This window comes from Pyxicephalus adspersus, chromosome 1 (assembly GCF_032062135.1).
Source record: "Pyxicephalus adspersus chromosome 1, UCB_Pads_2.0, whole genome shotgun sequence".
In the NCBI taxonomy this organism is placed as follows: Eukaryota; Metazoa; Chordata; class Amphibia; order Anura; family Pyxicephalidae; genus Pyxicephalus; species Pyxicephalus adspersus.
In genome coordinates, this window is record NC_092858.1 from 104,792,875 (window position 1) to 104,816,330 (window position 23,456).

Sequence of the window (23,456 nt, forward strand, 5' to 3'; positions counted from 1 at the left end):
TAAACTGGGAATCGTTTCTTACTCTTTATTGTATGCAGTGATGGGGAAATCCCCAGTGATGAAGAGGAAATGGAAAAAAATGACCCTGAAACCCCAAAGAATATGGGGGCTCCAAAACGGAAGCTTAACATTAGTGACTATCCTGATTTTATGTCAAAACGATTTGCAGACTTTAGATCCTACAGGAACACCACCTTACAGAAGTGGCATGACAAGACAAAGCTTTCTGGTAAAATAAGCAAGGTAAGTGTCATTGTATTTGCCTGTTTTTAGTGTTACCTGTTGTGTCTCCCTTGCAGGTAATCTGTCCCTTTTACTGATCTACCATATCTAGTTCTGGACTGTTTCTATGTTTAGGAGGCCATCTTGGTAGAGAAAGAGAGATTTGTATCCTCATGTAAGAGCTGGTGGAAATTCTTCCAGGTCCATGTGATTTCATTGGCAATTATTGATACTTGACCAGGGAAGGTTTCAGTGAATTTCAGATTTACTGCTTTAAAAATTGACTTCTAAATGTTGTAAGGGTAGCAGTCACAAGCCTAATGCCTTAAATCTTCTTGTACCTCATATACTAAATAAGCTAAAAAAGCTGGTATTCTCCACGTGCCAGGGAAGCCAGAATTGCTGGTTATCCTGGCATGCACTGCTCGGCTTTTTGCCAGATAACCCAGAACAATCAAGCAGGTAGGAGAAATTATTATTATTATTGTCTGTCCCTTTCTGCAATTATGACCTTCCTTTAGTTCTGCTTGAACATATCCACAGATTCTCTGTAACATAAAATAATAGTTTAATCTAGTTCTGACCCACTTAAAAATATCCAGTTTTTTTGAATAGGCCTTTGGGTAATGAAAGAAAAAACTTAATTATTAAGGTGTACAGCAGCCAGGCATGAACTTATATCGTAAGGTTTTGTGTTTTTATTTATTTATTTTTGTACACGCTTTGTTCACCCAGCTTCTTTCTAAAAATATTGTTTTTTATGCTTTTATTTTTCACAGGGACTTGGCTCCGATCGATCTATACTGGTGCAAATAGAACAGATCATGATGGACAAAGAAAGATTACTAAGGCGCACACAGACCAAACGGTCACTTTATAGGATATTAGGAAAGTCTGAGTCAGATTCTTCTGTCCCTGAGCATGTCCCCAATGAAACGATGGTACTTTTTACATTTTTTTAAATAATTTTTTACATTTGTTATTTTTTCTAAATTACAATTAAATTGGATCACTTGAATTTATCTTTGCAGAAGTATTGTTCTTTGTGTGGTCTTCCAAGAATACATAAGAAGATTTATGAATCATAAGATTCAATGATAAAATCAATATCATCATAACAGACATATACCACATTTATCCTTAGGTGGAGCTAAAAGTAAACTTGGCTTCGCATCTTTTTCCATTACAATAATGTTTCTATGAGTAGTGGTGTGCAAGAATGAAGAGATTTTATTTGACAATGTTTACATGCTCCAAGTCATCTAAAAGTATTAGTTCTTAAGAGCCTAACTAATGTTTAGTTTTCATTTTGGTACCTTATTTGCTAATATAGCAGTCCATAACCTAGGCCTATTTACACTTTTAGTTTATAATTTTGAATAGCACCAGAGCACGCTAACAACAGAGTCCCTCCAGTGCACCTGCCTGCCACTGCACTGTTAAAGCAGGTTTGTCAGAAAAAATGCAAACCACTACTTACCTTTCCTGCAGAGTCCCTGATCCCTCCACACGTGGCCACTGTGCAGGTGTAAGATTGGGTGACTTAGCCTGCTGTAAATTGGGAGGGGGGGGGTGCAGATCTAGTTGCGCACGCATGAGACTGGAACTTTTTCTCCCATTGCAAGAAAAAGCCCCTTCTGCGCATGCCAGAAGCCTCCTGGTATACGTGATGTATGTAATCCCAGGAGGCTCTGTGCTCCCATTTATTCTTTAAAGACAGAAAGAGAGGGGGCTTCCAATTTATATGATTTTTTACTCAATCTAAGGGTTATGTACCCTTTTATATAAAGTAAAAATTCTGTTGATAGGTCTTCTTTAACATGAGTAATGAGCTGTGCTGTGTGAAAAATTCATTTTTTTCCCCTGGTGCTTTGGGAGATCATGCATAATGAGCAGCCTTAGAGTGTTAACCCACTAAAACAGATAAGTGCAAGTAGGTTATCATGGATTTAACAAATTTGTTTTTGACTTTTGCACACTGTCATTATTAACAGTGGGTATAAACAGTGGATAGTGATCAAAAAATAAATAATAGTGATCACTTAATAAAATAGGTGACTAACACAGTTTTATTGTAATTAATGCTCTTGTTCATGAAGTTGGGACTCTTGGCTACGATTGTGAAAGCCTGCAGAAAAATTATACTGGATAGAATGTGTTACATGACCCAGCACTTTAGCACCTTATTTCTGCAAGCATCTATCTAAGACATTCCGGTCCTATTTGAATCATATTTACATTAACTAATTTTCAGGTATTTTTTCACGTAAAAACTAACATTTATTACTCTTGGTAATATTTCACAGAATTACGAAATAGAGGGAAAATCTAATGCTCAGGTTAAAGAACTTGATGAAGAAATTTTTGATGATGACGATTTCTACCACCAGGTAAATTTTAAACTAGGTTTCAAACCTTAATTAAAATGATCATACCTTGAAAGAGTTTAATGAAAATACAGTGGTTGGTGCATTATAGATTTAATAACTGTTGATAAAGCTAGCTATATAAAAACAACAAATGGGGAGACATTTGCCTGTTAAGTCATGCCAATGTCATTCATTGTTGTTCACATGCAGAACTGGCGCATACGTAGATCGCTATTTTTCTCCTAGCAAAGGAATGGGCAGAGATTTTCCACCAGTTAAACAGCATTTAAGGAAATTATCATGAGTGTAGGACAGAATGTTTTGAGGAAGGTAGTTAGAGAGGATAATGTACACCCGTTCACACTAAACTGGCTTACATAAACTGGAGCATAAAAAAAAAAAAAAAAATCAGATGATCATACTATTTCCTTAAACGCTAGGACTCATGCTTATTTTTTTAATTAATTTTGACTCCATGAGTAGGTAATAGGTACTGGATATATGAAGCTCTAATAAACCTGGATGGTCCATAAAACTGAGTAATAGAAGCAAACTATTATAATTTGAGTCATTTTTGTGCACAGATATTCCTGTCAATTTGATAATATCTGTTTATATGCTAACATGGCATGTCCAGAATGTTTTCTTATGATTTTCATTTTAAATATGGAGTGGTGTTTCTGTTATCTCTGTATTTTCCTCTGTAGAGGGCATTTTCGAAATTGCATACAGCCATAGAATGCTTCACTGTAAATACTCAACTGGGTGTCTATTACCTTTTATTGTTAAAAAAAACTCCAGGAAAACATATTATGCAGTTAAAACGCACACAATATCTGCAGAAGATTTTGTATTCCTATATTCCAGCCCTGACACTAGATACTGAGTTCTGCCACCTGGTCTGTCATGGTGCTCTTTCATTCTGTCATTGGGCCTGATGTGTTAAAACTCTCCAAAACTGGAGAAGATACTCTCAAGGGAGAACTTGGGTGATCCAGCAAATTGACTTAAAAATCATTTGCTATTTTTTGTCAAATGTTGTCATTCCTGGATCAGATCCATTCTAGGGTTGCTGAATTACGCAGGGTCTCTCATGATAGTCTATCTTCTCCAGTCTTGGGGAGCTTTAATAAATCAGGCCCACTGTGTCCTTTTTAGAACAAAATTGCAGCTCTACTGGCTGGTTACTTGTGCAGCTTTTTTTTATCTCTGACTGAGCTCTGCTTTATTAGGGATGACAGTTGCCTACACTGCTGTTATTAAAAATATTTTATTAGTTACAGTGCTGTGTTGTTTTGCATTTTATATCAGCTTGGGGTCTACACTTTTTTTTTTAACACAAATGAGCAGTATCAAATAATGATGGGGGATTGTAGATTTTAAAGTGAGTACCTGCACCATACATTTATTGACATCCCAGCTCCATAATGTGCAGAAATTTGATACTTCCTGTCTAACAATCGCTACAACAAGGTCACCTGACCATTTCAACCCTCCAAATTTATTCTCTGCCCACCCAAAAAAAAAAAACAGCCACCTTCAGAAGTTCCCAACCAGTTAACAGACGGCAATAAACATCTTTGTTTTTTAGCTGGAGCATTGCCTTAAATTTTATTAAAATATTTTGAAAATATAATGGTTTTAAACCTTGTTTTCCTTTGCTTTCCGTGCCCAAAAATCTACCCTAAGTACTTACTGTATCATACCTACGGGGTTTTCTTTTTGCCCATTCACATGTTTTAAAAGATATTCTAATAACAACAAGTTCACCCTGAAATACATATCTTGAATTTAGCTGAGCTACTAAATAAAGTCTTTTTCTAACCATCAACTATTTTTATTTTTAATTCACCCTGTGCAGATGAGTTCACAGTAAGATAGCACTGAGTGACCACTCTCCTATGCTGCTTCATAATTTTACCTCTGATAAATTCCAAATTCAGAGTTATGAGTAGTCACATCTTATCTTTTTTCCCACTGACTGGTTAATTGGGGTGGCGGGGTTAATCTAAATTAAAACTTAAACTAATAGAGGTCAGTAAGGCAACAGAAACACCTGAGTAAAACAAATGAGGCTGCCAGCCGCAACTTTATCTTGGCTGGCTCCCAGGAGGCGATTGGCAGAGAATTAAAGTCGCTCTGGCGTTCTGTAAAGGTGAATAATGGGCGACACTTGTCAACACACAGCGTCTCCACAAATGTTCCAGATTGCAGGACTTCCGTGCCAACTGCTGCCATCCGTGCCGAGTGAATAAGAACAGGAGCAGTTGTCAACATCTGGCAGCACAGCAAGGAATGGGTGCAAGCCTGGGGAACCCTGCAGATTCTAAGTATGGTGCTTGGAGCTGTGGAGACTTTAATCACTTACCGCTCCTTGGCAGCAGGCAACAACAGCATATCCCAGCCTCGTTCATCACATTCAGACATCTGCTGAGCCGTAAGGCAGCTACGCATTAATTTCCCTTTCTTGCTTCCCATACCCCCTCGTCCTAATGTCCCCCAACCCCCCTTACACACACACACACACACACACCACTACCACCACCATTTTCCCCTTTGACCAACTCCTCCCTCTGCTTCATTCCCCAACAACTGTATTTCTTCTGAGAGATGATCTGTAAAGATTACCACTTCAATGTGTGCCAGTAATTGTAGGGAAGAGAAAGCCCCCTGACAGACACAGTATAGCACCTGTTCAGCTGACCGGGTTAATTTCTTCTGCTGAGTGGGATTAGGCAAAGATTCAACTTGAAGCTCATTCAACAAAAAGGATGAAGAAAATTGCTTTTTGTTTTCTGTCACATTTTTACATTAAAACAGAGTGTCTTTCCTTTATTTGCCTGGACACTAAGCTTGAGAAGATGGTTATATTTAGGCACACCTCAACCAGAAGCAGTGCATTTTAGGTATAGAAATCCGTTTTTTTTTTATGTGGAGGTTGTTCTGGCAAAACAGACAGAAGGACATGTGTTTTAAAAGATACTTGCTCAGTTATGGTCAGCAATATGTATGTGTGGTGAGACACATTAAAGAAGAAAGAATCGCATTTCTAAGTCCTACATGCAAGTCATTGAAATAAAAATCTCTTAAGCAATGACATAGTCAATCCAAACTGAACCGCTTTAAAAGTCTCAGCTGCTTTAATTGGGATTTAGGTTTTGTAGTCAAAGGGAGCTCTGGCTTAAATTCTAGTCTCTACTGGCCATTCAGGAGTTAAAAATCAGTTCACTTCTGTGTTCACACATCACAGCCTAATGCTGAGCATGATTTACTCACACTTCCTAGTTAATTATTAGACATAGGGAGACATCATATATCACTTTCAAAAGAATATATCGAATTTTGACGAGAGATATTTCTGTTTTGACTAATAAATTCAGAGCATAAAACAGGATGATAAATGAAGCTCTAGGTAAGGATGGGGTGGTGTTTTCCTCTTTAACACTAGTTGTGCTGTAGCCTTGTATACCACCTACATGCATTCTTTGTTCAATGCAGGGTTACATGCAAATTGATAAATGCAGTTATGTATTATATAAAAAAGATATATGTGTATATATATATATATATATATATATATATATATATATATTGTACATCTGTAACTTGCCAAAATATCTCTAAACAAGGGTCTAGTAGATATCCTGAATATAATAAAGTTTAAAAAACACAATCATGTCAAAAAAAAGATAATTACTAAAATTAAATAAATAACACAAAAATCAGCTTAAGCAAGAATGCATAATTAAATCAAAAATACTGAAAATGCAATAATTCGGTATACTGTATAGTAATATATTTTTCTAAAACACCTGCAGGAGCTGTGGGGACAAGGTAAGTGGGGTTTTTCAGTTGTAATCTGATTGTCATACAATGTTGTATGACAATCAGATTGCACTGTAACGCTTGATGCTTTTTCGGCCTAGTTTGGGTTAAACGCTCTCAGCAAATTTTTTTTACCCTGAACTAGCCTGGGGGTAACCGCCCAGGAGGGTAAAACTAGTATGAATATCTTTCTTTGATATTATACCTATGTTACCCACTAAATGACAGTCAGTCAGGGCTTTACTTCTTTGCATAGTGCAGTGAGCTAACCATATAAGTAAAATTACAGGAGAAGAGAGAGTAGAGTGATCTTGTTGATGTGTTACTTCTCAAATATACAATTGGTGACTGAGCTGAGCTTTAAATATAACTGAACTGAGCTTTAAATAAAACTCCTCTAAAAACAAAAACAAAAAAAAAACAAAAACAAAATAAAATACTCTGTTTCTTCAATTTTCTCCCATACTAGGAGGTCATGCTAGACATTGTAATGCCAGTTTTAGATTGTAGCCAACTGGCAGTTATCTTATTGTTACTATATTATTATTATTATAATTAATGAACGGGATTTATATAGCGCCAACATATTACGCAGCGCTATACATTTGCTTTACAAAGGAATTGTTACTTTGCCCTAAATTGCCAAGATGTCATTGTTTTTTTTTTTGAAGAAATCATGAACCTGGCTGTTTTGTGTACTAGAGTTGCCTGGAACTTGAGACTATATTACTATTGTTGTTATTATTATTAGCCAGAATTTATATAGCTCCACCATACTACACAGTGCTTTACAAAGTCCATAGTCCTATCACAGGCTGATGAACAGTATTACAAATAATTTACAGTTAAAACAGATTTAAAAAATCAGCAAGAGCTATCCCCACCAAGAAACTAGGTATGACAGAGTTTGGTGTGAGCAGGGCTGACGATTGGCACAATAGAAGAGGCATTTATTTTCTAAAAATGTCAGTTTTTCTAAAAATAAAGTTAAAGTATAGTCAGGAAAACTAATTTATTTTTTGAAAATGTTAATGCATTTTTTTTACTTGGAACATTTTCCCTCCCTACCAAGGTCAAACATTAAAAATATTGTTTTTTAAGAGACCCACTGACTAATGAATTGCAATGTTCCTGAACATAGTGTTTACCAAAAAAATGTTTTGTGTGCAGGCATGGGTGAGGTTTAGAAAGGATGTTCCAAGTAGTATGCATGTAGTTTTACCACAAATCAAATTTAAATATAATCATTAAAATATTTTTCATAGCAAAACTACATGCTTAACTCCCACAGGTTTCCTTTACCCAACTACCAATTTTGCAGCTTTGTAATATTCAGTGGCTTTGCAATTAAGGTGAAAAGTGCTTCTGTATTTTTTTTTTTTTTTTTTTTACCTGGGACATGTTCTCATGGTATTGGCAAATAAAATTTTGGCAAATTCGCAAATTGTATTTTGTATGTTCTGCAATTAAGTGGAGCTGTTTGCCTGTGGATAAGCATCTGTCCTTGTATGCACGGGAACAGTGTGTAGGGGAGGTAGTTTTTGATTTCGAAAAAAAAATAAAAAAGGCTTAATGATGCTAGAAGTGTCTTTTAAATAATAGATAAAATAAAGGGTTAAACTCTTGTACAACACAACTGTAGCTGTTCAGTTTTCTGACTGAGCATAAAATCAGAGTGTAATAGATGGGTGAAAGAAAAACTAACATTTTACAACAGTAAATATTTTAATCATTTTATGCTATTTATTTTGCACACCCATGAGAGTAAGTTCTGTCCATAAAAATTATAGCTGGGAACAGCCCTGTTCATTTCAGGTGGTCATGACCAGCACATTGAGCTTGCTTCTTATCTCTGGTATAATGCAATTAATTTTTGTGTCATGTTTGCTAGTGTGGCTGAATATAGAACAGTTTGCTCAGAAACACTGCACTTTTCTTTTTTCACTGCACAAGTCATTCTGTACATGTTTTCTGTCAACACTAAGTCCTAAGAAGTAATAATTTAGATGTTAAAGCTAACAGTACAATTTCATGTAGTTGACCATATTTGAAAGTAGCTTTTACTATGGTCTAAATTCATTAATAGGAAAAATCCAAATTTTTGTATTTTTTTAATCTGTTTATAAAATATTTTGTCAGCATGTCACTTTGGTTTTCATTCTGCTTTTCAGTTTTCACCAAAATTTACAATAAATTAATTTTTGTGATGTTTTCTTCCTAAAGTGCTCCGACAGTAATTTGGTTCAGTTTTCATGGTAATGTGAGAATGTATGAAGCCTTTTTTAAGAGTGAAACATTTATTAGAGATGAAAAAATTATTATAGCAAAATGTGCTTCCAACTTGTTGCAACTTTTTTTTAAAAAATTCTCTTAGTTTGAAAAAGTTGCCAATGTACCACAGCACTGCAAAAACAGGACACAAATTATTGTGAATGGGGTGAATGGCATTGCACACACATATAAGAAAGGTATCCTGTATTTTGAAGTATACATTTGTAGTTTAACCTCCCTAGCGTTCTAAGTCCATTCAAATTTCCATGCAAAAAGTGTAAAAACTTTTTGCATGAAAATTTATTTTACATTGTAGGTTATAATTTTTAGGCATAACTCACTGAAATATGTCCAATATTTAAAAAATTCCATAATAAACTTTAAATAAACAAAAACAAAAATCTTTAAAAAAAAAAAATTTAATATGTAATGTAAGTGTACAGTAGCATGTATAATACATATATATTATATGAAAATTTCTTTGTATTAGACTCAATGCAGCTAATTTGTATTGAATCCAATACAAAATTATTTAAATTTCCTACCGATCCGCCTGCCTGCACCAACGCATGTCACCGGGAAACCCCGTAGATCGTCCCTGCATTCTGCGGCTGGAAATCAGAGAAGCAGGACCTGTCCCCAGGACCTGCGGGGACCGGCAGGATGACGGGGGATGGCAACAGAGCAAGGTGTTTTTTTTTTTTTTTTTTTTTTTTGTTTTTTTTTTTTAATTTAGGTTAAAGCTATACGGAGTGTGACCCAGGATCACACTCGGGATTACCACCAGGGGGTTACCCTGTTTTCTGCTTTCTTTAGAGATGTTTTTTTCAATGTATATCAATGCTTTGAAGAACAGCTCAAATCAAAAACAATTCTAATGGTAGAGATGTTAAGAATTTATATATATTCTAAATATAGTCTATTAAATTGGACCATTACTCAACTGTTAAAGAATAACATAAGAGCTGAAATACCTCTTGTAGGGAAAATGCTACTCAGGGTTTCCTCAAATCTGGTCACATAGGTGAAGAGCTTAGGCAATTGGACATGAATCTCTGCTGAAAGGTGGGATCAGGAGTTCAGATTGACTTAACATTTAGGTAAAAGTCCACTTTACCAAATGTGTCTTTTTTGAAATCCCGAAAGTTACAAATTTGTAATATAACTAATCTGCTATTCTAGATACTCAAACTCACTTTGTATCAAAGGCCAATTTTGTGTGTGTGTGTGTGGGGGGGTTATTTTGATTTTACTTTTTAAAAGTGTTGTTATTTAAAAGAAAAGAGCTTTATAGAGTATATAGTAGGTAAATATTAGAATGTGCACAGAAATCCTGATTGTTGTATCCTAATTCCCTTGGGTTTTGATTATTATTTTGAAAGTTATTTTTGTTTTTATATATATATATATATATATATATATATAATGTTTTTTTTTGTTAATTTGTACCTATTCTTTACTGCTGGACGCCAGGTAAACTAGTAACTAATTCATGTGTTATGCCCCACAATCCTTTACAGTTGCTGCGGGAGCTGATTGAGCGCAAAACCAGTTCTGTGGACCCTAATGACCAAGTAGCTATGGGCAGGTAAGTGCGGTATTAACAATCTGACTTTTGTGTCTGGTTCTAGCATCCCTGTCTACTCAGATGAGAGGGGAAAATGTAGGACAGTACAGAGGTCAAGTACAATTACATGAGCCATAAAGACTGGATAAAACTATTCTTCTTGACATTAATCATGGTCGGTAATGTTTTCCAGTGATGTCACAGCCATTATTTCTTATGAGAAATTTCATTAGGCCAAGATTACATGTGCAATAACCTTTTTCAGTGCCCCATTTCCTACTATTTCATGCTGTGCCGTAAAGTCATACATAGACATGTCCCCATTCTTATGTGTAGCTTTTTTTTTTTTCTTATGATAATATAAGATAGTATATGCAGGATGTGGATAGTAAAATTGCATTTAAACCCCAAAGGAGGGTACATATTTTGAATATGGTAAAAAAATTCTCATAAAACATGGAATGTGAATGTATTGTTGGCAAAAAGAATTTCACATCCTATACTTGGTAGCACTTAGTGATGTCCAATGAAGCTAAAGTTTAGAGAATATTTGGTGTAACTTGTAACTAGTTTATGCTTACCCTGAACTGTAGCACAGAAGGCTGCCCTTCCAAAGCTCTGGGTTTTTACCCGAAGAGTAATTACTTTAGAAATGATCTACATGATTAATTTAACTGATTTACATTTTATCTGCAGATGAAATCTAGTATTGCAACTTAACCCCTGGTGTTTGTATACATTTAGTTTGTAGCAGATAATTTAACTTAGACTACTTGAGTCAACTGCAGTGTTACAAAGATAGTGTATTTAAATGTAATTAACAAATCCTAGCATTCAGCTTTCTTTAAAAGCAGGATAGGCAACTTAGGTTGTTGTTGAAAGTGGTATCTTTTGTTATCTAGTTAAAGAGAATTACCTGAATTTAACTTTTTTTATAATAATTTATTGAAGTGTTGTTTTTGAGGAAAACATCCATACTTCAACATTCATCTAAAGCAACAATTCCCACACCGAAGAAGAAGTTTGAAAAATCAGCCTATCAAAATCATATTGAGTTTTCCATTTAACCTGCTGTGCTATATCAGTTAAAATATGTATTGGTAATAATGTTTGGTTCACATGTTAAAGCAGCTTTTAAAACCTGCTGCCCTTTTACAGGGCAGGTAGTAATACCCTTTATTGATTAACCATTGATCATCTCTGTAATTATTATTTAACTCTCTAGCTTCAACTCTACTGCTAAATCTCTGTGGACAAAAGTGAGTTATTGGTGATAGCCCAGATACTGCTTCCTGGTTGCAAGATTTTGTTTTAGTTTTTATTATGCATTAATTATCCTACTGTAATGTTTCAAATGCAGTAGATGCAATATTTGTTCCCCTTTGCTGATTTAGCAGATGTATGAGAAATTGTATTTTAGTTGTTTAATATGTTAATTTTTAAATTTCACCTGACGCATGTTCATATAACAATGTAAGGAATATTCCTAACGGCAGGTATGTACTGTAACATATGGCTTACAGTTTGAAATCGGTATAGATTATACAGTTTGAATGCCAATTTAACTTTCAATGTTTATTAGCGAAATATATTTCAAGTGCAACTACTTACAGTTGTGTTTAAAAGCAGATACAACTTGAGTAGCATAGCCTTCTCTCTGCATGCTTGCTGTGGAGAAGGGGTATATCTCTGCAATTTTAAAATTCATTGATAAAAAGCTGAGTTGGGTTTTACTCAAAACTGATTTTTACATGTACTGCTCTGAAATACGTACATAAATGTTACATATCCCATAAATTTTACATAGCCCTGCATGTTCACTGCAAATATGTTTTTTTTCCCATTAAGTTATTTGGTACTTGTCTAGTGGTAATCTGTATAATATTGTTAACGAGGGTCTTAATATAACTAAATGAAAGTAAATTTAAACCCAGTAACAATAATTTTGGAATAGATTTAACATGTCAATGTATTTTAAAAAATTGTTTTCAGTATTTCTCAGTTGTCGATAAAAAATACCTGATGATTATCCCATGAAAATCCTTGTTCAAGACCATTTTGTTAGCGGTTGACTATTTCACCCAGAGGTGTAAAAATAAAAGCTCAACTTGGTGAAAAGAACAAGTGGCAACACATGGTTTTAGGCAGGTACTTGCTACATAAAGTTTTTACTTTACTTTTGTAGTACATTTGTGACCATTTGCATTCTCCATTTTGATTCTCCACAAAGTCCTGAGAACTGCACAGCCACTAGGATTTGGTCTTATAGAAGATGCATCATTTAATGAAAAGCTTTTCTAGTAATGTAAAAAACATACAGTTTGTATGATGTGAACATTAAACAATTAAGATTTGTTGACTTTTATGGAAGTATCAAGGTTGAAAAGCCTGTGTAGCTCTAAAGCAAACCCAACATCCTTTTTAGCAGGCTGAGGTACAATGGCCTGTCTAATTTAAAGTTTGCAAGGATGCTTGCAATGACAGTAAACACTAGAAATAAGTATTGCACAGAAAAGGTGAACTTTCATTTAATGCAGGCTTAGAGTACAGAAGGAAAATGTGACCTTGTGTTTAATGTTTTCAGTGTTACAAATTAGAGTACAAATGTAGCATGTTGAATGTTGGCTGTATGTAACTAATAATTTACTGACACATTTCAGTGTAAACTACAGTTACATTAAATTTGACCTTGATTTATCTTTTTTAATCCACAGGCAGTGGCTTGCTATTCAGAAGCTTAGAAGCAAAATCAAGAAGAAAGTAGATACCAAAGCAAGCAAAGGAAGGAAAGTGAGGCAAGTACAGTCTGTAATATTCTCAATAACACATGCATGGGTACATCAATAAATACAATCCTTTATTTTTTTTAGTTTTGACATCCCGCAAACTAAGTTAAGCTTCTACCATTGTTTTTATGGACATTTGCAGTGCATACAAATGACAAATGACTGTTAATGCCCCCAATCCTACCTGAAATTTGGAATATCATATATGACAGTATATATTCAAATATAAACTATTGTGAATTACAAATGAAGTACCTACTTTTATCTTAAAAAAAAAAAAAAAAAACAGCAAAGATCACTTGACTCAAGTATAAACCCAGGGCACAAAATGTGGTAGTCACTACTAACATTCAAAATGGTAATAGAAAGACCAAAAAAAGGAATGTAAATACTCACATCCATAGTATGTTTTTTTTTATCACCTTCAAACGAGTCACTTGCTCTTAAAAAAATCTTTTGTGCGTGTTTGTTAGCCCCCAGTAGATGCTCCTCTGTCTTCTTGTAAAGTATTACCAACAACCTGTCTGATCTGTCAAACCAGTGTAAAATGCAGTTCCAGGACATACCACTGTGTGTCACCTGCATGTAAACTCTGGTTCTTTTTCTAATGCTATTTGGAGGGCAATAAAATCTTGGTTTATACTGAAGTATTTACATAAAGTATATGTTTGTGTGTTCTTGATTTTACTGTTTGTAGAAATGAGTTTCGCTGCATAAATACTGTATATGGGCTATATAAAAAAAAGTCTTGATCTGGTTTAGCTTTTATATGATATGAATGCTAGAAACCTAGACATTCATTAACAAATGCTTATGAATCTCTGACACTGTTGATTCTGCAACATTATCTGCATGGAGTTTGTATATTCGCTCCATGTTTGCATGGGTGTTCTCTGGACTCTACAGTTTCCTGTCACATCCCATTTAGGTTAATTGACTTCTCCCCCAAAGAAACTGACAATAGACTGTGTTAAAGACATATGATTATGACTGGGACATTAGATCATGATGCCCTGTGAGGGACAGTTAACTATGGACTTGGTAAATCGCAGTAATATGATGGCTCTATATAAATCTAAGGTAATAATAATACCTTGAAATGAAAAAAAGTGTATATGATGTGATATGTAAGCATACTGGTATGTATTACTTGACTGGGATCCTTCTTTAAGGTACACTTACTAACTACCTCCACCATCAACAGTAGTGATAGATTACGAAATACCTTACTCCTACCGCTATTTTTTTTTTTTTTTTTGTACGGATTGACCACCCACAGTTGTTTTCAGTTCTGGTGACCTGGCTACCCTTAATCTGTAGTCTATGCAATGCGAATAAACATGTATGCATTGCTTTTATTTGCCTTACTGCACATATTCCACATCTTCTATCTATTTCACAACTTGGTAGGGTTTCTCTTCTTGCTGCCCCTGGGACAGGGCTATGTGCCTGAGATGCAAAGCACTCTCTTGCAAGAGAAAAGGAAGTGAGCAACATGTGTCCCATATACCTGGACGTACTGGGCATTTCTCATTGCTTTTGGCAGCTAACCAAAACAATTGGAAGATGAGCATGTGCAACTTTGGGGGGTGGCAATTAAATAAAGTTATACATTTTATTTATAATCTAATAAGGGGGTATATTTTGTTGAATAGTCCTGCTACACTTAATAGAAAAATTTGTAAACTGATTTTCTAAATCCATATTTTCAGATAGCACTTTTTCAATAATTTTGAGAGATTGTAATGTATTGTGCTTGAAAAATGTCCAGCAGGAGTTTAACAGTTAAAACATTTTGTGCTGCTCCAAAGCAGCCTTCAAGTAGCTTTAATCACGGAGATATGCCTGAATGATAAAAATGATGGTTGGCAGTGTCAAAGACTGTGCAAGCTCATTCACGCTGAGGCTTTTTAAGAGAGTTTCATAGATGGGATTTAGTCTGAGTAGGGTGGTTTTGACTCTTTTACGACAGCGGCCAACATCACTAATAAATTTTCTCTGACGTAGCCGCACTTGTATTGAACTCTGCAATGCCACTGTACTGTTGCTATGATTTTCCTGCTTGCAACTTTAAAGTTATTCAGTTTCATAATGTCTTAAAAGCTATTGTGAATAAATCCCATGGTGTATCTAGTAAAATGTTTTTTTTTTTTATGGATACAATAAGGAGCTATCCAATTGTGTGCCCTAATTTAATATAACACATTTTCATACTGTTAAACTTTTCATTTCTGATCTTGTAATAAAACGCCAGGATATGTCAACATCCAGCCTTTAGTTGCTACGGCATCAGATAGAAAGTCATACAAGCCAGTCTGGGTCAGTTGTGGCATAGTAATTTTTAAGATTGATGTTCTTGGATAATTTATTAAAAGAGGAAAGAGCTGCTTTGTTGGCCTGAAAAGCCTGTAATTATTGGCTATCAATATTCTTTCTGTCAGCATCACACATAATTGGATGTATTCATGATTCAGTCAAAAGCCGCTGACAACATCACACAACTGAGTCACACACTCAAAGCTTTTGAAATAATGCAACCCATTTCTGTGTGTGCGACATGGACTGTACTCGTTCACTGAGATCAAGGCCCTAGCATGGCAATCTTATTACCCAGCTCTAGATAACAATTGAGCAGACCCAGCCAGATCGTCAGCAGAGAGTTGATCAAAATGTTCTATTATAGTTTGAGCGAAACATCCTTCCTTTGTGAAAAGTTTAAGCATGTTATTCTTTATGTGCAGCAAGATACATATAAAAACATAAATGCACAATGTCATGGATTTGCTGATTCTGTTCTGTGGCCTCTAATCCTAAAAGCGATTTATGGTGTTTATTCCTGTGGAAAAGTGAAAAATCCTCAACACACCAAACTATATATGGATATCAGTGTATGAAAAATCACAGGGACGTATTCTCACTAGACACACTCTTCACTGTATGTTTTACATCCTGTTGTTAGTCCTGGGGGTTTGGGGTAAAGGTGGGGGGCTGAGTTCTGGACATCCTACCACATCGAGAAAGCTGATCAATAATTGTCCGTTCAAATGGAGTCTGTATTAAGAGCAGCCAAATAGGTTACTATAGGCGAAGAGTGCAGAGTTGAATTGGGGGATTGGGGCCTGTTGAGTATTAGTGCTGGACCACGGCCTTACATTGTGTGTGTGTGTGTGTGTGTGTGTGTGTGTGTGTGTGTATATACTAACTGCTGCGGCATCAGAAACGTTGCTTCTCTCCTCCAGTTTTTGACCCCTGCCGATAATGTATGTAACATTGTTGAGGAGGCAGTGACTTGTCAGCTTTATGAGATCAGTTGTGCAATCAGGTTAGTATTGCTTCTGTAGACAAAAGGAGCGGTTGAACTATGATTGGAGTCCCTGCTTTGAATTTTTTCAGCTGAATAAAGTTCAACTTTAAATACACACTTAAAGCAGCTCTTACACTGTATGAAGATGTAATAATGTTTCCTAATTTTAGTAAGCAAGGCTGTGTTGTGAGAAATAAAGTATCATATATCGCTGAAAGTTTGTATGGCAATCATTCTGACCCCTTTTCCACAATTCTTAAAATGTATTTAATAACGAGCAGACAAACTGCAACACCAGTTAGCACCAGCAGGTATAGAATAGATTTTATGATACCTGGTAATCCATGGGGCTAGTGGCTGCATGCACCTACCCCTTGACACCAGATTATAGGTAGAAAACATTTGGCATAGGTAATTTTTTTAATCAAATCTGCAGAGGCCTTTTATCACTGCTGACTATGTTAGAGTTACAATTTAGGGATAAAAGTCACATTCCAAACCAATCGTTAGGCTTTCACATAGGGATATTTTATCTACTAGTACAACCCATGTACAGTTTAACTAAGGTGGAAGTCATCCAGAAAATTATGCGTTGGAGTGTACAGATATTGTAGTATTTTCTGGTGTTAAAATCTATTTTCCATAGTGTTTGCATGTATATATTGTAGAAACATAGATTGTGGATTGAACAGGTGAAATGCGATGAATGCAACAATGTAAATTTTACAGCAGAAATCAGCATGCTGCCTGAAAATGTGGTTCATCCTTGATAGCGAAAGATTTATGAATACTTACAAACAGCAGGCATCACATTAGAACTCAGCGTTAAAGCTGCAGAGAACACCATGAAATTATGCATGCATTTTACTACGGCTGGAAGGTAATAAAGCTCCGCCAATGTGTAGATCCATTATAAGGGCTCTCAGAAGTGTGTCAGCTGTACTTTATGTAGTAGATGATGGCTGTTATCTCTCCATATCAAATCTCTATTGTGAATAAACAGTTCCATTTTTTTCCGAATGCAGGTGGGCTTTGAGCCAATATGATTGTGATTTTGTCATTCCACCTAGTATGCCAAAAAAATAAAAAGCCAAAAAAACAAATCTGGTTTAAAATTTTTTGTCTATTTTATTTAGCATGTAGTATTTTATTATGAATTAGTCATTTTAGGTGTTAGTCAGTACCTGAGCTTGTATCAATCTAGAGGTATTGGTAGTAGTAACATTTAAGGTAATTTTGGCTATGTTTGGGTTTTAGGATATATATATATATTTTTTTCAGATGCAGCTGGCTGGTGAGCTTTTTTAACATGTTTCTTTTGCTTGCTTTAGCTCCTCTTTTAGGAAAACATATGTTTACAAAGCACAGTAGAACAACCTTTGCCTTATAAACAAGTAGATAAGTCAGAATTGGGACAGCCCCTCTTTATAAAAACCCACAATGCTTTCTGACACTGGTATCATGGGTGCGGCCTGTAGCCCACTATGTGAAAACCAGCCTTCATATCCTGCTACAGACATTTATCTTTGTGGAACATTTTTTTCAGTTGTGAATTAAAAGAAAATTAGCAAACAAGAAGTTTTTCCAGACCAGACTAAAGCACAGGAGACATTTTTTACTTTCAAAATGTATTTAGTCATTCTCAACATTGAACATACTTGGAAACAGTTAGATCGGTCATTTGACATCATGTTGAAAATTATTCTACAAGCCATACCTTCTTTGTCATATCGCCCGTGTGAAAAGGATTCATTTTTGTTCAGCAGTGTTAAAAAAATCCTTTTCATGTCCACTTTTTAACCCACAATATGTTGTTTGCCTGTACGCCACAACTTTCTAGCTTCTGTTTCTTGAGAAATTTTGTTTTCTTGAGAAACCCTAGGCTTATACGCAAGTCAATCAATTTTCCTGTTTTCCAAGGTAAAAATAGGTACCTCAGATTATACACAGATCGGCTTATACACAAGTATATATGGTACATCAAATTTAGGAAGTTTCATTGTCAAAATAGATTTATTACTTATTTTTAAATTATTTTTTACAGCATAAAAGCACCTTTTTACTCAATTATTTTGTTTCTGTGTATTTCTGTTGTTATTAATCTGGGTAACATATGGCTTTTCTTTCCTTATTATAAAAGACCCCAAAGAAGTGATTTCATCTACATTTCATATGAATGAAATGTCAGTTTTACCATAAAACCATTTTGGCCTTCTCCCCTGTTGGTAACTTGCAGTGACTACTTGTTGCTGTTTACTTGTTCTTACCATAAAACCAAAAAATGTTTACTCCACCGGTTTTATACAGGCCAGAAGCTTGATTCTATAAATTTCCTCGCCTGCCCTCTGCTCCAGGCCCTGAATCTCAGATCTAGGCACTGCTAGACAGTCACATGAACATGGTCATCCTCGAAGTAGTGTTTTGAAACCACATTGACACATTAGTGCCAAAATTAGGTGCAAACTGTTTCATATATTTTATGATCTCACTACAAATGAGGATTTTTTAATTTTGTAGTAATAATTATATTCTGAAGAAACAGGAGTTTTGATGCACACTGCAGATTTGCATTCCTTTTCCAGTAATAGGCCTGATTTATTAAAGCTCTCCTAGGCTGGAAAAGACAGACTTTCATCAATGGGGCTGAGTGATCCAGTAAACCTGGAATGGATCTGCTCCAGGATTTTAAACATTTGTTAACAAATAGCAAATTACTTTTAAGAAATCCAGTCCGAGTTTGCTGGATCACCCAGCTTCACTAATGAAAGGGTATTGTCTCCAGCCTTGGAGAGCTTTAGTAAATCAGACACACCGTGTATAAAACAAAACAGGGAGAACCTGTTATAGGAAAGAAAACATTTCTATCTTTTCTGGGCGGTACCCTGCATTATTTTCATCATCTGTATTGATATCACATTGACTAATTTAGGTTATCAAAGCAAATCCTGTTGCTGCAATAAAGCTTTTTTAGAAAGAAAGTTTTAATAACTTCTGAAGTAAAGTAAAGTTTTAAGATGAAACCTATCAGTAAAGGTGATATACAAGTCTCCACATTTTATTTAAAATAATGTGTGACAGTGTAGTGGATTTAATTTAAGTTAAGTTGTGCTTACACCTTTTTTTTTTTTTTTTTAAAACAGGTATCATGTACATAGCAAATTGGTGAGCTTCATGGCACCTATTGGCCATAGCACAATGAATGATGAAGCTAGGTGAGTAATAGACTAATAATGTTTATCAAATGCTTTCATGACAGTGTGATATCGACTTGTTCTTCACACTGTCGTCCTCTGTTTTCTTTTCTTATCAGTTAAGCATTTGTCTTTGCTGTCAGGTCAGGACATCTCCCCCTGCACAACAGTTTTGGGAATCTAGCCAGTTTACATTATCATAATCGTCGTAAAATGCAGGCGAATGATAAAATCAACCAGATAAAAACAAGCCAACAGAAGTAATGCAAGTGCATGCTACACTTATACAGATATGTAAATCTGCATCTCATTTCTTTGCTGGTGGTGTCCTTGCCTGTGTCGGTCGCACAGCATCTGTCACAACTTTAGTTCATAATGTATGTTCATTGGATTGTTAAACAGAGTTTTTTTTTTTTTTAGTATTTTAATTACAATAACTTACTCTTTATACTTAACATCTTATATAAGCTTTTATTTTGTTGTTGTTTAAGCATACTGATGTATTGTAGCTAAAATGAACACACTTGAAATCACAGAAAAATTAAATCTATATAACCAGTAGCTGAAATGGAAGGATAGTGCTTTACATCTTTAACTTAAGAGCTCTTAATTGACACATAGGTGACATACATAATTATGCAGGTGTTTTGTCTGCTAACACATTTATGTTTTTCTCAGCTTAACCATACCTATTAAGCCTATTTTACATCACCCCCCCAGAAGGTGTTTTGCCATGTAGTCAGACTCATAATGTTAACATGGGCTAGAGGTTATTTGAAAAGGGCATGTGGCTTGAGCAGTGACTTTTTCAAATCTGTGGCTTATACAGCGTGCCTATACCTGTTGGTTTGTTGGATCAGTTGATTCATGTGGCTGCTTCTGTGCAATTTACCGCAAATGGAGCAATGCTTCTCAGCCTAACCGAGACTCGGCTTTCCACACACAACTGTATGTGCTAATGATCTCTGTGCTTTATAGCTGTGTGCAGGCTCCTCACTCACCCAGGATGTACTGTGATTATACCATCAGTAAGACACAGCTCCCAAAAACTTGACACTTCTCAACGAGGCATTGGAGATTGAAATTAAAAAGTAAAGATAAGGCTTACAAGAGGAAGAATCCTTCAGAAGAGCTGCATTTTTTACCCCTTTGCTGTGGGAAATGTGCTTATTACAAGAGATCAGGGGAGCTGGCTATGTTTAGTAATTATAAAAGAACCTAACGATTACTGTATAGCAGAAATCAATTTCCTTTCTTGCACTAAACCATGGTTAGGAAGTGCCACTTTTTTTTTTAATAATGTGTATCTGAAAGGTATATCACAGGCACTTGTAGCTTTTTTTCATTTTTGCTTAGTGTTGTATATGGCCTGTCCTCTGTTTCAAATCAATTTGTCAAAACTGGTGCAAAAGGGATATGTTAATATGCATTGTTCTATAACTGCACGCACAATAGTAATGGTTGACATTATCTCAACCTGTTCTCATCTTAGTGCTGCTCTTTATAAAATTTTCAAGTTAAGTAATGTTATACTGTGTTTGCTCAAAAAAGTAAGAGCTCTCTGGATTTCTGGAAGAGTAGCTTGCAAATGTGTACTTGTCACATTATGTAAGCAAGGGAAAAGAGAGTGTGTATGGCAGAGGTGTACAATTTTTGTTTTTTTATGCTGACATACGCAAGACACTTCTGCATAGAAGTGGCATTGTTCACATAACATGCATTACAATATGTACACTGGTATAATTTAGCTCAAATTCTATTTACCTGCCCTTTGCTGTTTTAAAGCTTCAGTCTCACATTGAAAACTTGGTAGCTCCTGTTCACGCGACAGTGTGTGTAGTAATTTCTCTTCAATAACACAGATAGATTCTTATCTATACACTGATTTATGCAACTCTCTTCCTGAAAGAGTTTTAGCGTACATGCATAGGTGTTTGTCATTCCCTTTAATTTTCAAACACAGACTTCATTTACAGTAGTGTTAGTGATACAATATGTGATGCTTTATGGCTCTTACTTTATTTAATTTTTTATCACCTTTATATCCTCCTTAGTAGTATTGCCTTCAGATTTAGAACAAAATAGAGCACTTTTTTGTTCGTTAGTTGAGAACAAATATGGTGGCAGTGAGCAGTACTTCTCATTACTGACAACTGTCAAATGTGCAGAAACTGGTTCTTTAAGAACCTGCGCTGCTCTGCGAGTATTGGAGCCAGTTATGTTAAAAGCTCAGTAGGGCATGTGGAAATGCTCACAAATAAATCATTTAGAGTAGTGACTCCTATCTTACAGGTTTATTTCAAAAACACAAATCTTAACGAAGTTGTCTCTTGCTGTGCTATTTCGTTAAATAACACAGTGCTCTAAGGATTTTTTGTGTATTAATTGTTTTGTAAAACAAAGATTTTTAATAAATAATAAAAACAGAAATGGAACTTAATCTTAAATTTACTTAATCTTAAACACCAACAATCAGAACCATGTTATACATTCAAGCAAGCTGCATTCTGACATCTAGTTTGAAACAGATCATGGGACCCACGGACCACTAAATTTACTGGTTCCGTATCATGCGTGCGGATGTCATGATGCCAGAACCTGCCCACTCTCCCATCGCAGGTCTGAGCCAGCGATGGGAGAGTAAGCGGGTTGTGTCCCTAAGCATGGGATCAGGGAAGACGGTCCGCAACTCTGGCCGGTGCACCCTCCCAGCACAGGGTCATTCTACTAACCCCGCTCGGAGGCACACCAGCCAGAGACAGTTGGCGACGGCTGGCGTAGAAAGCAATCCATGAACATATCGAAATAAACAAACTGTATCTGATTTTACCTATATGCCTTTTTTGTCTTAGAGCTTCGTTTTTTATCATGAGAATTATCTAATTTGTAAAGATTCTGCAAATGAACCTTTTATTTCCAAAAGTGCATGCAAACAATTATGCTTGTGAAGTAAACTTTAGACACCTAGCATATTACATGCAGGTTTTTAGCTATATTTGTGCACTGTTAATGTGTTTGTAGGCTGTTTCAGTTTGTAATTTTTTTTCTAATGGGTGGTGTTAAAGCTACCCCCGGTGACAATGTAAGAAACAAGACATCCTGCTTGTCTCTTGTCTGGGCTACCCCCACCCCCATAAGGATTGGAAAAATGTGTCTACATATTGCTAAATGTTGTTACAAACCAGTCCTTCTAAAAATACAAATGCACTAGGGGCAGACTACATTGTATATGTGTCTCTGATTTTGAGATTTACTTTTTATTTCATTTTTAGTAAAGGTTTATTGACCCCTTATTTTATTCACCTTTGTCTCATTAAGGTTTAGAATATGTGAATCCTTGTTTCTAGCACAATTTATGCTATTGTACAGGAACACTTTATGCATGGTTCATTTGGACTATAGGTGACAAAGTTCTATTTTTTTTCTCCTTGTCAAGACATAACTTTATTATACTGCAGTATGTCCTCAAGCTCCCTCCATCATGCCTCAATGTCCCTAAATAATTCCAATTTCCAGAGTCCTGTACAAATGCTTATTGCAGCTGTCAGCATTATCCAAGTTAATTTCTCTCTCTCCTTTGTTGTAATGTATCTGGATGCTTCCCAAGTTGTATTTTTGGACCGAGATCAATACCTAGGGGAGCAGGAAGTTTTTATGAAATACAGCTCTTTAGTTCAGTATTAAAGTAATTTATAACACAAGAGTGCCAGTCATGTGTAATTTTTTTATGCCTGTTACATTGTATTATTCTTCATACAATATTTCAAGTGAACATTTTTTTTAAAGTGTTTAGTAAATTGAGTTAAGCCTTGGAATATGAAATATGAATGCATATTTTTATCATCCTTCTGTTTTTGTAATTATTACATTTGGGCTAAGGTCTTGAAATTTATTTCATTAACAATTCTGTCTTTTTTGTAG

General features: G+C 35.4%; 1 protein-coding gene across 1 annotated transcript in view; it reads left to right on the plus strand.

Moving 5' to 3' along the window:
• Positions 1-23,456, plus strand: part of AATF (apoptosis antagonizing transcription factor) — a 63,101-nt gene that overhangs the window by 32,436 nt on the left and 7,209 nt on the right. The window contains exons 6-11 of the mRNA XM_072410405.1: positions 39-243; positions 1,002-1,163; positions 2,529-2,612; positions 10,208-10,275; positions 12,969-13,049; positions 19,485-19,556. Of these exons, the coding sequence (XP_072266506.1) occupies positions 39-243; positions 1,002-1,163; positions 2,529-2,612; positions 10,208-10,275; positions 12,969-13,049; positions 19,485-19,556 (672 nt within the window). The remainder of the gene's footprint in view (positions 1-38; positions 244-1,001; positions 1,164-2,528; positions 2,613-10,207; positions 10,276-12,968; positions 13,050-19,484; positions 19,557-23,456) is intronic.